General features: G+C 37.8%; 1 protein-coding gene across 27 annotated transcripts in view; it reads right to left on the bottom strand.

Annotated features, from left to right (window-relative positions):
• kcnma1a (potassium large conductance calcium-activated channel, subfamily M, alpha member 1a) overlaps positions 1-15,496 on the bottom strand; it is a 160,691-nt gene that overhangs the window by 111,687 nt on the left and 33,508 nt on the right. For all 27 annotated transcript variants that reach the window (XM_032554023.1, XM_032554042.1, XM_032554016.1 and 24 more), the window contains exon 2: positions 11,604-11,771. In XM_032554023.1, coding sequence (XP_032409914.1) covers positions 11,604-11,771 — 168 coding nt within the window. The remainder of the gene's footprint in view (positions 1-11,603; positions 11,772-15,496) is intronic.

The following is a 15,496-nucleotide window of genomic DNA, read 5'->3' as shown; positions in this document are numbered from 1 at the left end:
CCTCACCTACAAACCATACACACCTTTGATGCTGTCACCATCCCAATTGTTTTTCCCAAAATCAGGGTTTAATGACCATCTGCAGATAAAAGGGATCGTATACTGGGATACTTAAGATCTCATATAGAAATACACACAGATGGAAAAGATTGCTGGACATTAGCCATCGGAAATTTATTTTAAGAAGTGTTGATTAATCTAAAGAGAACATGTTCAAAAAGTATAGCTGTAAACTAGTGAACAGATGCCAAAGGTGTTTATTCTTTAAAAGAAAATGATAGGGTCATACTTGTTGAAACACGTTTTATGACACTGATGTGTGGCGCACATTATAGTTCAATAGGTGCTATGAGTGCCACCATGTCATCAAATAATTATTAGATGAATTAATTACAAAGAAAGTTACACTGTAGTCTCTCTCCCCTGGCACAGGCAGAGGAATCTCAGATTATTTTCTGAGATTAACATAATTTCTAGCTACCTGCTTCTAAAAGCCTTATTGCAGTAATGGAGAATATAAAATAGTGATTCTACAATGCAAAACATATACCACAAAATTTGTTACATACCCAAAATATCTAATGAAATTATTTATACTGTAGTATGCACTGCATAGGAATGTGATGCTATAGTTTTATTTACCCTATGGACAAACTGCTTCTTATCATGCCATGTTTTGGCATATTAAAAAACATTGCAAGAAAAGTCATATTTCTGTATAATCACTTTGTCCTACATCATTGAAACACATGTTCAGTAGTATCGACTTGCCAGAAAATGATACAGCAGCTAAACCTTGGATGAAAGGGAAAAACTGTGTAGGTGCAAAGCTATAAATTTGGAGACATGAAAAGCTATTCCACATTTGACTTACATTATACAGTCTAAAATAAAAATGGATATCACTTGAAAACACTGCATTGTTGCATTTTTTGTGACTGTCCATTTTGTGCTGAAAAAGCATGCAATTCCGTGTGATGATAATTTGAGATGACAACAGTTTTTGTTTGTTTTTTTAGCTCATATACCATCTGCTGTTATTAGCCGGCTTCACGTGTCTTGTTCCCCAAAATATTTTGCCATTTGTGTGATGTTTTGGGAAAAACGACATGTATAAGAAACCAGTCAGTTGCAGTGCATGAACCCATATCACAACAAAACCATCTGTGTAGAAAAAATGACATGGATTTAAGACATACCAAAAAGAAACATACATGTTTTACTTTATACATATGGTAATCAGACCAAATTTCTGTTGCAATTACTAGTTATACCAGATACTACAAGTCATTCACGCAGCCGTATTTACAAATCAGCACACAATCAAGCACCACACTATTATACATTAGGGATAAAGACCATGTCCAATTTTTCTTTTTCTTTTCTTATAAGAAGTTATTCTCTACATATGGTAATATGTACATTACTTTTGACCATTTGAATTTGCTGTGATGATCAACAATAGCTATACACTAACTAATATGATTCTACATATTATACTGCAGTGTCCTATTTTTTTCCCAATAAATTCCATTACATTTTCTCAAACAACTATGTCAAACAATATATATAAAAAAAAATAGAAAATAAAAAAATATATTTATTATGCATTATTTATGGGGGTTAATGCATTGTAACAAAAAAAACCATGCAAATACAGGGCGTGCTAGCTGATTTGTGCTTTCTTTTTGTTTTTCTTGTGCCTGTCTTGGTTTTTGCAGGTTGGTTTAATAAATCCCCAGAGTCCAATTAATGTGTAATTTTATTCATCTTTTTATTCACTTCTATAAAGAATAGTAAAAATTTGCAAACCCCTAATTGCTGTCCATTAATTACTTCAAAAATGCAGAAAAAACAACATGGAGAAAAGCCTGTCTGTCCAGCAAAGCAGTCAGCTGCACAACCATTATTATTGACCTATGAGGCCCTGTTTACACAGAGCCAGTTTTCAGTTAAACTGACATTTTTGATGCCATCCAGGCTAGCATTTACACAGTTCTAGTGACCGGAGTCTCCGACACAGGCACTTTTTGAAGCCAGGTCTCAGAATGACTCTTTTCGAGAACACCTCCGGTGGAGGTGTGAAGAACTCCGCAGGTGTGACAGCGCACATGAACAGACTGAAAGGTTTGAACAGACTGAAAGGTTTGTTCTACGCATTCAAGGGTAGGTAGCAACAAAACAAATGAGAAATAGTCTTGTGTTGTGTAGTTAGCATAGATGTATTGCATGGTTTTACATGTATTACACTCGGTTCATTGAGACATGTTACTGTTTCCTTAGTGAAGTGGGAGCTGAGGGTAAAAAGCACATGTGCATTTCGATGACATGTTTAAATTACAGTACCACATAGAGGCCTGGCATGACAACAGCAGGTTCTAGGTGCATTGGCGGTCTCATGTAAATGTACCCTAAGGGCACTTGTTTCTTTTAAAGAAATTAAAAAAATATTCTAAAATGTGTATGCTCAACTTACATATAAAAAAGGCACTTTTAACTTTAGCATAGTAACCAAATAAATTGTTTTAACCAGTGTTTTTCAATGAGATTTAAGAAATGTGTCTGGCAATCAGAATGGTGTTAGGTGTGGGAGGATTCATACGAGGTCCTGATCCATTAGTTGTGAGTCATATCAGTGGTACTGAGTCATTCAATACTCCCTTCAAAGACCTTACAAGGTAGCCATGACAGATCAGTCAAGGAAAGGTGACAGAAAGCTTCAAATGACAAATTTGAAGCTTTGAGCCACTCTGTCTGTAAAAATAGTCTTAGCTTAAAATCCATCAACTACTGTCAGTTGGTTGATAATACTTTAATTTTCTAAAAGCTTGGACTTTTTTTTCTTTTTTTTAAGAGTGATAGTGGTCTTGCCAAATAATAAGCTAATATGATTTTAAGTAAATTTCAGGGCTACCAGCAGCAGAGATGTTTCCAAAAAATAACACAAGTAATTTGATTTTATTTAATCTGATTTGTGAATATTTTTAGAATGAACGTGCCCAGGCTGAAAGAAACAAATGAATGCAGACTGTCGCCACAGAGTCTGAGACACTTTGCTTAACAAGTCACAGGGCAATTTGATCTAATAAGGAAAAGGCTACGGAGCCAGCAGAGCAAAACATCACTTTTATGTCAACTCTCTCAACCTTATACTCTGTGAAACAGTTTGGAGGTGGGTGGAATAGGCGAAGGGCAGGGGTCCCTGCAGTTAAGGAAGATGGTCGTAGGCCACTGCGTTTTTAGCAACAGAGGCACAGGTGGCAAGTGCATGGGTTAATAGATAGGGGAATGCAGGAAAAAAGCAACAATGAGTCATCCCATGGAATGCCTCAGAGATATGACAGGCGTAAAGGAGGGATGCAGAGAAAGTCATTCATGAGGACAAATTGAGACCAGCCATTTCGGAGATGTAAAACTCTCCCCCTTCTCTGCAATTTAAAAGCACTAAAAAGCTGAAAGATAAAATGTAACATAGGGAGACGTGCACTACGCAGTATTAAGCCTGTCTTCTGTGATTTACTCTGCAGTTAAGAAATGTAAGCTTGACAGAAGATTTTCTGATAATGAGGTGTGCTGTGTCAGTACACCGTATAGGCATGCTCGGATGTGCAGCACTATGCTAGCCTGTGGTGAGAAAGCTGTGTGTGAATTTCTAGCAGATGAAAGTAGACAACACGATACCAGAACTCCCCGTTTGTTCCTACTGTGACACCCTGCTTTTCCTCTCATTGCCGCCTCCAGTTCCTATTAAAAACTTTCACCTTTCAGCTTATCTTACTTACGTGGCGGCTGCCCAGAAATACTATGGACAAACCTCAAAAGTCTAACTTGTGGGAAAAGAAATTCTTTCTCAAATACTGGATTTTATACACTAGTAAAACAGGTTATATGTCCTAAATGTCTTTAAAAGCATAATAATTTGAACTTCACATATTGTGAAGTTATTATATTGATACTGACTGGGGGCAGTAACATGTAAGAGGCAGAAGGAATCAGGTGTTGACCTTTTTCAATCTAATCTTGTATTACAAACATTCTAAAATTATTCCAAAGGAAAAACAAAAATAGAACTGCTTTGACGAGGAGATAAAAAGTCCCCAGATTTCACTGAAAGATTAATAAATATACCTCAAAGTGACAACATAATATACTGGAAGACCAGATGCTATTTTTATTATATGGTTTGGTGTGTTCACCAACTCAAAGAGCAGAATCCATCAAGTAACTATATATTTATCACAGAAGAACCATATGGAAATGAACCAAACATTTGGCCAAGTTTGATGTTTTTTGCACTGTAATGAAAAAAAAAACATTACAGTGCAAAAAGTAATTGGTATTAAAATGACCCTGATCTTACAACAACTGTGGTGCTACCTTAAATATTTTCAGTTAAAGCTGGCACACAAAAGTTTAAACACGTTATGTTTGTTTATGTGTATGTACTTCCTATTTTGTTTTATTATTTGTTTGTTCCGCTGCCTTTCCTGATGTGATTGCAGTGGCTGTAATTTCCAATGCTGCAAAATCTTCAGATCGAGACATCCAAGGGAAAAATGGCATTGTTGCTCCTTACCCGTTAACTGAATGTTAAAAACAACAAAGAGTTGTATCTTTATCAGGATTAGCTAACTCTGTCAGCCGCATTTATCCCTACTAACATACTACTTCATCCGCTTAAAATTTACCACTTTGAGTAGTTTGCTTTGACAATCAGCTAAGTAGCGTTTTTATACTGTAAGAGTATTACAATTGTTCTATAACCAAATGACTAATTTATCTGTTTTATACGTGTTATTTTGATCTTCAAATGGTTGTATTAATATTTTTAATGCATCAGGTGTTTCTTTTGCCTTTTCTGTCTGCAAAGTTGTTGAATGAATTATGAATTGCACTATAAGAATACACTTATCTTGTTTTGATTTACTATTTCAATTATTTTCATCACCATTAGTTCTTTTTCTCCCTATGCCATTTTGTCCTTATTTTTAGCACTCTCAGCTCCCTACATTGTCAGTTAATTGCTTTCCACCAATAAACCTTATAAATGACTAACTTTTTTATTATGTCTTGAAAAGTAAGGTGCAATACATAATAAAAATAAAAACCCTACCCAGTTAAATATCTGGTGGTATCATATATACCAATATTTTTTAGGTTTAACAGAAAAAGTTCATGACCCAGCCTTATTGCAATGGTTATCAAGTAAAGTTTTTTGATAAACAACGTAACTTGGTACATTTAGCATGTGACAGCCAATCAATTTAAACTGTAATCAGGCCAAACGCAAAATTAAAAATCCTAATATTGATTTCTGTTGTCAATATGCTTTTGTTTCATCTTTGAAAACAACAAACGGTGTGCTAGCTCCTTTGAGTCAGTTTGTTATCCTAAGAGCTTGCCAAGCCTGCACCACACCCATTTCTTTCCTTCTACTCCTTCCATCTCCCTCTGCCTGCTGCAGGGCACGTCTGCTGAGGTTTGCCAAGCATAAACAGCAATTCATCCTCGTAAAGACGAATCACATCAATGCTGAGTGGATTTTTATTGACGGAACTGATACATTTTGGCAAATAACCAGTGAAGAAACTGTACAGCAAAAACAACAAGGAAAAAGGTGAGAGAAGCACAAGATGTGGAGGGCCTGAGAGGCAACAGTTTCTAATGAAGAAACAGGAAGGGAATGGAGTAGATGGTTAATTTAAAGCCTGGATTTAAACACAAAAGACATGACATAAAATACAAAGAATTGTGGATTTGGTGAATTACAACCATTTTATATTATCATTAAGCCAATTTTCATGTTCTTGTGATACCACTTATTTTGTGTAATGGACCAATCCCGCTTGTAGTAAGAGGGAATGGAAATTGTACCCAAGGATGATCTAGACACATTGACGTCCACCATTTTCTCCCTGATGTATATAGATTTTTCCATGATGTCACACAAGGAAGCAGTGTTTGAGGTGTGTTTTAAAATTCACACATTTGAGTTTAATATTTAAACTCAAATGTATGAATAAACTTATCACAAACCATGACATAATTATCTGTATTTTCCAAACTTATTAAAAGAAATGGTAATCTTAGTTTTTCAATTTTAAATAATAAAAACATCTCTAAAAGATCATTCTGGTATTTATGACGCAGAACATTTTTTGGTAAATCTAAGAGAACCAAAGTACAAAATATTAGGCCTGATTTATCAGAGTACAAAAAAGTTTGTTACTTTTTCACAGTGTATGTAAATATCTGGTTTCAATTCTAAAGAAAATATGGTGTGACATTTTCCTCACATAGGTAGACATACACATTACAATGACATAAACAATGTCAGGCTGAAAAGTGTGAATGACAGCTGTTTTCTGGGCAGGGAGGAAGGCAATCATGGGGATGTGAGAAAACGTTTATTTTCACCACAACGGGATGTTTGAGGAAACACGGAAATAAAGTAAAAAAACAAACTAAACAAAAAACAACAAAAAAACACCATTTCAAAATGGTACATAATCTCTCCTTACTGCCAAGGCACACAGATATGCATACACTGAGCAAGTTTGCATACACAAGCTGATAACAGACGAGGACAAAAATGCTGGCAAAAGCACACAGAGAGAGGAAAAAGTGGCAAAGAAAAATGATGTGCCCTGTCAGAGGTTTTACTCTCCAACATGACTGTTTGAGCTGGATTTTTGTCGCTTTATATAACAGTGATTAGAATGCTTTCACTTTTTTGTGTAAAGACAGACAGATGTGTTGCATTCATAGTGTTTCCAGATGATAGGGGTCAAAATGCAGAAGGCCAAGAAGTGTGAGGGTGGATGGGAATAGGCAGAGGGATGACCACAGGGATTAGAGAGCGAGCCGTGTGAACAGATGGTCCCTGGTTGCCACCCAAGATCCCATTAAGAAAGATGGCAGGCCTGACCTATTTCTGGACCCACCATGCCATGTAAATCCACTGTCCATAGAGATAGGGAGTATATCTGCATTCAGGTTTTATAATCCTTGCTATTTTTCTTGGACATTATAGGATTACATGCATTGTTACAATACCAGATGCAAAACATAGAAATCGACTTTGTGAGATGCTGGGATAATGTGGCACACAAATCCTGTCCAAGTAGTCGCTTCCTTCCTCATACACTGCGCCCTTCAGAGCTTAATGAGGTTTTTTGATAGAGCAACTGGGATGACATGGCTGTCAAAGAACCGATGACTTATCCATTTCGAGGCCCTCCCACCTACAGAGAGGATGGGCTTTTCTTCCACTCTTCTTCCAAATGCAATGCCACTGTGCAGACAGCTGAGATACTTCCTCAGTCGCAGGTAGTTTATCTCTACCAGCGACGATTCACGATTAGTTGTAGCAATAAACTTTATTTGAGAAATATTTATTTTTTATGTAAAAACAATACAGTAAAAACACTGTATTGGTTTTTAGAAATTGAAAGAAAATGTCACACGGACGTTGCCATGTCGTTCACGTTGCAATGCATTGTGGGTACATGACGCATGCTAGGTTCCAGCTCCGTTCAGCCAAAACTGCAACGAGTAACGTCGTTAAGCCTTTTTCAATTTGAATGGAAGCACATTCAAATTTGTGACAATGTAGAAATCACAAGGGATAATGAAGATGAAGAGAGGCAAATGGAGAAAGAGGAAAGATTCGGCCGAAGAAGCTGGTGTTTTTGTTGCTTCTGCCACCTTCAGCTTCCTACATGAAACAACGAATGACATGTACCTCTGGTTGGACTGTGTGATCCGGTCAGTAGTTGACGTGCTCTCAGGATATGTAGCAGGTGAAAGGGAGCTTCATGGCAACAGTGAGGCAAAAGTCAAAAACCTGACAACAGTTATCAAGTGTTTAGAGCCTGAGATGATAAATGAACAGCTGAGCAATAAGCTTGCAAAGAAAACGCTGGTTTGAGTGACGTGAAAGACAATTGTGACAGGTAGAACAGGCTTGCAATCCAAAAGTTGTGGGTTCAATTCCAGCATCCTCCTGCCTTAGGTTGATGTGCCCCTGGGCAAGACACTTAGTACAAAAAGAGGTTCCAATCTATTAATGGTATTTGAATGTGTGTGCATGTTGAAAGCTGAATATCAAATGGTCTAGGAATATCTGTTTGAAATCCCTAGATATCAGATAGACCTCTGCAGTGGTAATTGCACCACTGCAGAGGTGATAGCAAACTGAATAGCAAAAGCTGAAGTCCTACAAGGAGTAATTATAGTAGCAGCAGCAGAAGAAGAAAAGGTGAAATGAAGCTTTAAGGTGTGTAAATGTATTGTCTTTCAGAATGTTGTTTACTCAATGTGTTAAGAATATAGCGTGTAAATGTACACTAATATTTCAGGACAAATTTAAAGTCTATGTATCTGTCCATCTAGCTATCTAGAAGTTGTGTTGTACTGCATGGTAGGCATAAAACGAGTATTATCGCTCAAGAATGAGAATTAAGAATGAGCTAGCAACTGTTACTCCCACGCCTAGACAACTAGACTCCCTTCTGTAGTTAGGGTTAAGCAAAGATATTGTTTTTCTATTGAAAGTCGATAAACATGTTTTGAATATCAGCAGACTGTTATTCTACTCAGACCTCAGTCATTGAAAACAGCATTTCACCCACAAACTAACAAGGAGCTGTATGGCAATGATTGAAATATAAATTCCAGTACTTTTCCAGCTTTGACAAGTGAAAAATACGACTGCATATTTTATATGCATTGCAGATGTGATTGTTTTGAAACATAAAAATAACATATGTAAGACAGACATATATTCACAAGATATATGAAAACATAAAAGACAGCTTGTTTGGCTAGACCATACTAAAAGTTTAATCAGTCTACTTCATTCATTCCATAACCACTTTTTTGGTGTGTTTGAAACCATTTTCCTGTTGGAAAAACCCAACTGTCACCAAATAAACCTTTCTGCAAAATTTTGCAGGATGCACAGGGAGTGGAATTAGGAGTTTGTCTGGCTAATGCCAGAAAACTATCGAATAAATAAGCTTTGTGTTTTCTAATAAGTACAGTGGTGAATTTTCCAGTCTGTGCTGCTTGCATGTCCACAACAATACATTATTCACTTAAAGAAGTTAGCAAGTAGATATTCCTGGGGTTTGAATGTGTCCGGCATCAAATTGTCTGCCGTTTGGCTAGTGAGAAAGAGTCAACCTCATACAACAGTGAAACCTATTAATTTCAAAAATTTTTACACTGTAAAATACGTTTGCTGACTGGATTACTTACTGATGCTACAGGAAAAATGTTATGCATGGGCAACTCTAGAAGAAAGGGTTGCAGAGAACTACATAAGTCCACACCAAGTGAAGGATTTATATTTGTCAGACAATTCAATAAGTTCGAGGGTGTACTTGATCTTTCACTAACAGCAAAGTCATCAAGGGAAACAAATGATCAGGAATGGAGGGCTCTGACTAACAGAAACAATCAATCTTTATCAGGTTTTGTTTCTTTTGCTACCAGGGTGGAATGGAGCCAACTGTACATGTCCGTTTGGGAGCAAGGAAGAAACTTATTTTTTGTTTGTTTATTTATTTTTTTTGTCCTAGCTTGCTTTCCCCAGGCAGACAAAGTCCTTAATGTCAGATGACTGAGCACCGCCACACAGCAGTTCCTATGGTTACCAACCAGGTTCTGCATACACGGATACTCCTTGCAAATTCTGATCTGCAGTGAAACACTGATGGAAGAGCAAATTCTTCAAAAAGAAAAAAAAATCACCTCACCACCCACATGTGAACACATCCACACATGCACACATATATCGAAGTTTTCATGCTCCTACAGCATGTATGGAAAAATACTTTCAAACAAGAACTCGCAGTTGCACACGTTCCACCCACATGATGAACCAGTCACTCACCTGCATGGAGCAATTTTGCAATGTTGTGCTGCATATCGTTACAGAGAGCATGTAAGTAAACACAGCCTGCTGGGCTGAATTATCAGCTTCACCAGAAGTAGTGCATATCACAGTAGGTGATACACAGGGATATCTCTAAGCCTAGAAACCCCATTCAAAGCAGCCAGTGCCTTATTTCTCCTTGGCTGGAACAAACATACTGGTTTACTTTTAATTTGCTTCTATGTTTTTGTTGGTGTTTCTCTCTGCCCCTGATTTCCTTGCTTCAATTCTCTCCCTCACACTTCCAGCTAACAGAAATATACATACAGGGCAGATTGGGAGCACTCTGTTAGAGCAGAAGATGAAAGGAAGAAGAGAGATGCGTTCTATGCCAGGAGAGCTGTGTGAGTGGGAAAGTGATGAAAGAGAAGCTCATTTAGTAAATTGACAGCTCCCTTCAGGATTTTTCATCCTCCCCACTATAAAAGGACGGAGCCTTCCTCAACTCTGAACTATCCTCATCAGGCATGAGGAAGCTGTCACATTCCAGCAAACGTTAACAATGACAGCATTCGTATTTTATGTTGGATTCATCTCTCTCTCTCTTTCCAACTCCCACGGCTGTTTCATTCAGTCCACAAATGCACAGTGGAAGTCTGTACAAAACAGACCAAGTGTGACTGAAAGAGAGCTAGAAAACAGCAGAAAAAGAAAAAACAAATGTCCTTAAACATAAAGTCGGCTACACTAGCAGAGAATACCAAAACCCATCGACTGAGAGTATAGTAGTAGCGGTTGATATAATTGATACAATTTGTATTGTTTTAGTTTGGTCAAAATTGATATAAACCGAAAAATCTCATCTCCCCAAAGTGGCACACAATTTCACACGACAATACTGCAGACAGAAAGATGTAGATGAAGTTGCAGAATAAAGGCAAAAAACAAATATATTGGTCAGATGAGTAGGGAGGGGCTGCACAGTGGCGCAGTTGGTAGCACTGTTGCACTGTGCTGCAAGGCACTGTTGCCTTGCAGCAACAGTGCTACCAACCCGGGGTCTTTCTGCACGGAGTTTGCATGTTCTCCCTGTGCATGTGTGGGTTCTCTCTGGGTACTCCAGTCTCTAAATTCTCCCTAGGTGTGAGTGTGTGTGTGTGTGTGCATGGTTGTTTGTCCTGTCTGTCTCTGTGTTGCCCTGCGACAGACTGGCGACCTGTCCAGGGTGTACCCCGCCTCTCGCCCCGAACGTTAGCTGGAAATAGGCACCAGCACCCCTGCCGACCCCACTAGGGATTAGGGTTTTAGAAAATGGATGGATGAGTAGGGAGGTTGGCTACTCCGGGAATCAATAGAAAAGTCTTGGTGTTGCACTCTAAACTACACCAACACCAGATCATGATGGCCTAGTTTCGGCCAAATAATGTCCACGAGTATTTGTACTGGAACACACGTAAATACACGCCGACAGACTGACCCAAGAGAGGGAGAGAAAAGTTGGGCTACAGCTTGCAGAACTACACCATCAAAACAGCAGAGATTAATCAATGTCTTGTCCAATGTGGAAAATGGACAAGACAAACTTATTCCGACCCAAGAAAAAGTTTGAATAGAAGTTTGCATAGAAAATAGCCAAATAATTTGAGGCTAAAACATTTTACTTGATCTGAATTGTTGATTTAGGTCCGTTGTTTTCATTCATGTCTGAAGAAGAGAAACCTACCAGAACCCTGCCTGTGAGTGTCTGAGCGGAGATCATGACACCAGCCCAGTCTTTGACTGAAGTCATCCATCCCACCTCGCTGGCTGCTGCCTCCTCCTTCTCATCAGGACCTTTTGTTGTCTTGTCTGCTGTCGGATTGTTGGCAGGGTTATTCACCTTTTGAGCCTCCTGGGGAAAAACAAGCAAACCAAAAAAAACCATATGAGTAAATAAAATGGAAGAAAGTTCATTTATGTTTGTTGCAAGGATAGGGATCATGCCATGCCGACTCCCATCTGCTATATACCAAATATGTATGTCCATGTATGATTCCACATAATGACAGAATGTGTTGTGCTCTAGCCGAGCTGCACAGATGGTTCTTTATATTAACTGTCCCTAATGTCACGCAGGCATTTCAGCACTCTGTCTTGCATCCGAATGACTGAGCAGAGTTGCATTGCAGTTCGTTGACATGCTATGCTTGGCAGAAACACTGCGTGCAGCTGTTCCTCTCCAGCCATTCACTCACTCCTGACTTGACACTAGCTGGCATTTAGTTTCCCTCTGCTCCTGGCAAAAAAAAATTTAATGAGTAGATTTCTTTGTGTTCTGAAGCCCCTGATGCATTGAAGTCCTCCCATTGCACATAGATTCAAATATACCAGGAGGTTTTTCGTGCATAGTATGGAACTCTCTCATTAAAGCTGCGGCTGGGCCTCAGTGATTGCCTCCGAAGAGAACCAATGGTACCAAATAACCTTTAAACGTGTGATGTCAGGATTAAAAGTTGACCCAATCAAAGGAGACACAGTAAGCAAACCATTACTCACTTAGGCTTCACATGTACTTAAAGCAAGTCTTAAAATGCCACTCTTCACAGTAACAGTGGACAAGTAGCTATCAAAGCAGAATGTTTGCTCTGTCAACGCAGCAAAATGTCTTCAAATGTTGGATGTCAAATGATGACAGCTTTTTTAGTATGACCTTCCTTAGGCTGCATCTAAAAAAAAAAAAGATGATATAAACTGAAATAAATTGTGCTTAGACTGACTTTTCTAAAAGCGGCAGAGGCCAGAGAACCACCAAGTTGATCTAATCTCTGGGAACATTCAATATTCAAGAAAAGCACAGTGAAAACTTACTACGTCTGCAGGGTATAAGAACAGAGCTGTTACCCATGAACCCAAGAGTGTTCTGTCCATATCAAGAAGCTTGCTGGGTCAAATTGAATTACATTTCATAATGACATGGCATGGACACAGCTGCCATTTTCCTAATTTCATTCCGACCCCATAACAATGCTAATAAACTGGGCCTAAAAAAGCCTGACTTAGTCATCAGATCATTATCTGTTCATGCCATAGGGCCTTTCTGTGCTCCAGTAGATAATTCATTTACTTGAACTTTATCCGGGTTTCTGCAGGGTTTTAAATAAAGCCTAAAAAATCTCAAAGCTCAAAAAATATTTTAGTCTAAATCTTAACTTTCAGCATGTAATTAGCTTGGGAACCAAAATACAAAATCTCAATTACGCTTTGCCATGGATACATTTTTATTGTCGCAGATTTATTTTGTTGGGGTTTTTTTTTTATGTACGAGTCTGTTTATCAAATAATTTTTTATATCAGAAAAAGATGGCATGAACAGAGGTGGACAGAGTACTCCAAAATTTGTACTTATGTAAAAGTACAACTGCTTCAGCACGTGTATACTCGAAAGTAAAATGTAGCCTCTAAATAAGTCAGTGAAGTAAAAAAAATGGTAACAAGTCTATTTAAATACTTTGTAACAAATAACATTTGATTTAATCTTTTAAAAATTATGAAATTTTGAAAATCATGTAATGAAATAGACTAAAATATACATTTATGCACAAAGTATTTTAAAGACTTATATCTATATATTATATTAAGTAAATATTATAATTACTAATTAACAAATTCAGACACAAAACACTTTTCCAAATTCCAAAGACTTCTGAAACCAATACTTGCAGCTGGTGGAACAGGGTAAAATACTTAGAGTAACAACCTCTACTGTCAATAGTTATTAATTTGACCTCCAAATGGTACAACAGGATCAGCAGGTAGAAAATAAAACAATGAAGATTGTGGACACGAAGTATCAGTTTAGCATAAACTGTGGGTATTTGTGTCTGGTTTTTGGTTAAAATACGTTTAATCCTCATTTAATTGTTTCTCATAGTGGGGAGAATATCTGGAACTGTCAAGCAAGAGTAAAATTTGTTTTTTTATTTCTCTGAAGTAAAATATAAAAGCATGGTGTAGTAAAACTACTCCCAAAAGTACTTTTACTTTACTTGAGTAAAATAATTTACTCAAGTAAATGTAACGTACTCCTTGTAATCATCAGAATGTTTCTTTGCCAATGTGAGATGAGACTTTATGGTCATTTCCATTTTGGAAAAATCCATGGCTGCCATTTTTTGTCAAACTGCTTTCTTACTATAGAATTATAAACATTGACTGAGGTTTGGTGGAGTCCTAAATACTTAAAATTTGCTTTATTAACAGACTGATGATGTTGCTTCTTATACTATTAAATTTCATTAAATGTGGACATGATGTGTTACTTTCCAAGATATTTTAGCTTACTTGAAGTTGTCAAACAGCTTCTGTTTAAGCGAATTCTTGATTCTACAGCTCTGGAAATTTACCTTTTACATTTAATTAGCATTTAACAGGGGGTATAATACTTTTCTAAATAGAGCCAGGTTGATTTGGATAGCTGTAGCTATGCTCCTGTATGCATCTCTGCTGTCTTTTGCTGCAGTTACTCCGCATGCATGCAGATCATTTTGTGCTGGGATGTGTGAAGTTTCACAGAATAGTTATCCGGGTGTGTCATACACCACGTCATTTACTCCGTATACAGAAGATCCCATCCTCATGTGCACACAGCACACACCACTAAGGAACAGAAATCACATCTAGTTTGTGAATTCCAGGTCTAGCTCTTTCTGGCACATGTGTGCATGTTGGATGGGATTATATGAATAATGGATGCAGTCACAAATTGATGGCTTTGCAGATCAGAGGAGATAATGTAAACAACGTATTTCTTCCAGTTCATTTGAGTCATCCACAGTAGGCTAGGCTAGGGGGAAGAAGCACTGAAGCATACTGTTATGGGAGAATCCGTCTGCTGGCTATAAATAAACCCCTGTGATGTCAAACTGTTGGGGAAGACAGGGAGCAGCCGCAATCAGAGGATATTTTGCAAGAAAATGGCAGGCTTTGCCCTTTTTTTTTTCTTTAATATTGTTTTTCAATGATAACAGTTTTCACTGCTCATTCTGCATTAACAAAATGAATGTACATTTCTGATACTAAAATTCAGTCACTTTTGATGTCATCTCTTTTATAGCACTCTGTTTCTCCTTAAGGTTTTCATAACCAATCAAAAAATATATATTTTACAGGCATAAGTTCAAGCTGAGAGGCAAAAAGTAAATCAATCCTATTTCCTATTATCACTTTTGGGTAATTTTTACATTGGTAACAGAACAGGGAACCAGTTTTCGCAGTGATCTATGACAGGAGCTGCAGGTAGCAGGCTGTGCACGTCCGACTTCCCACCAAAGCAAACAACTTCACCGCACCCCGCTGCTGCGTGAAAAACTACTCCAGACATGCTCGGCAGGAGATCGGGTGATGCAAACTTTTAGTGACAGACTTAGTTCATTTTCTTTTAAGAGCTCCTCAGAGTGTTTACTGCGATACGTAACCACTCAATGAGTTTTTACCACAAGTAATAAGCACTGTTGTAACCAAATCATATGAGACTAAGCGGCACTAAAGTGTCAGTAAAGTGCTACCTTTGAGACCTAGATGATGCAAAGTGATTCCTACTTGATTGATTACAGTATCGCTTCTTACTTGCACATTTGA

The sequence above is a fragment of the Xiphophorus hellerii genome, chromosome 22 (assembly GCF_003331165.1).
Source record: "Xiphophorus hellerii strain 12219 chromosome 22, Xiphophorus_hellerii-4.1, whole genome shotgun sequence".
In the NCBI taxonomy this organism is placed as follows: domain Eukaryota; kingdom Metazoa; phylum Chordata; class Actinopteri; order Cyprinodontiformes; family Poeciliidae; genus Xiphophorus; species Xiphophorus hellerii.
Note: the sequence above shows the minus strand (reverse complement) of the source record. Positions and strands in the feature narration are given on the sequence as shown.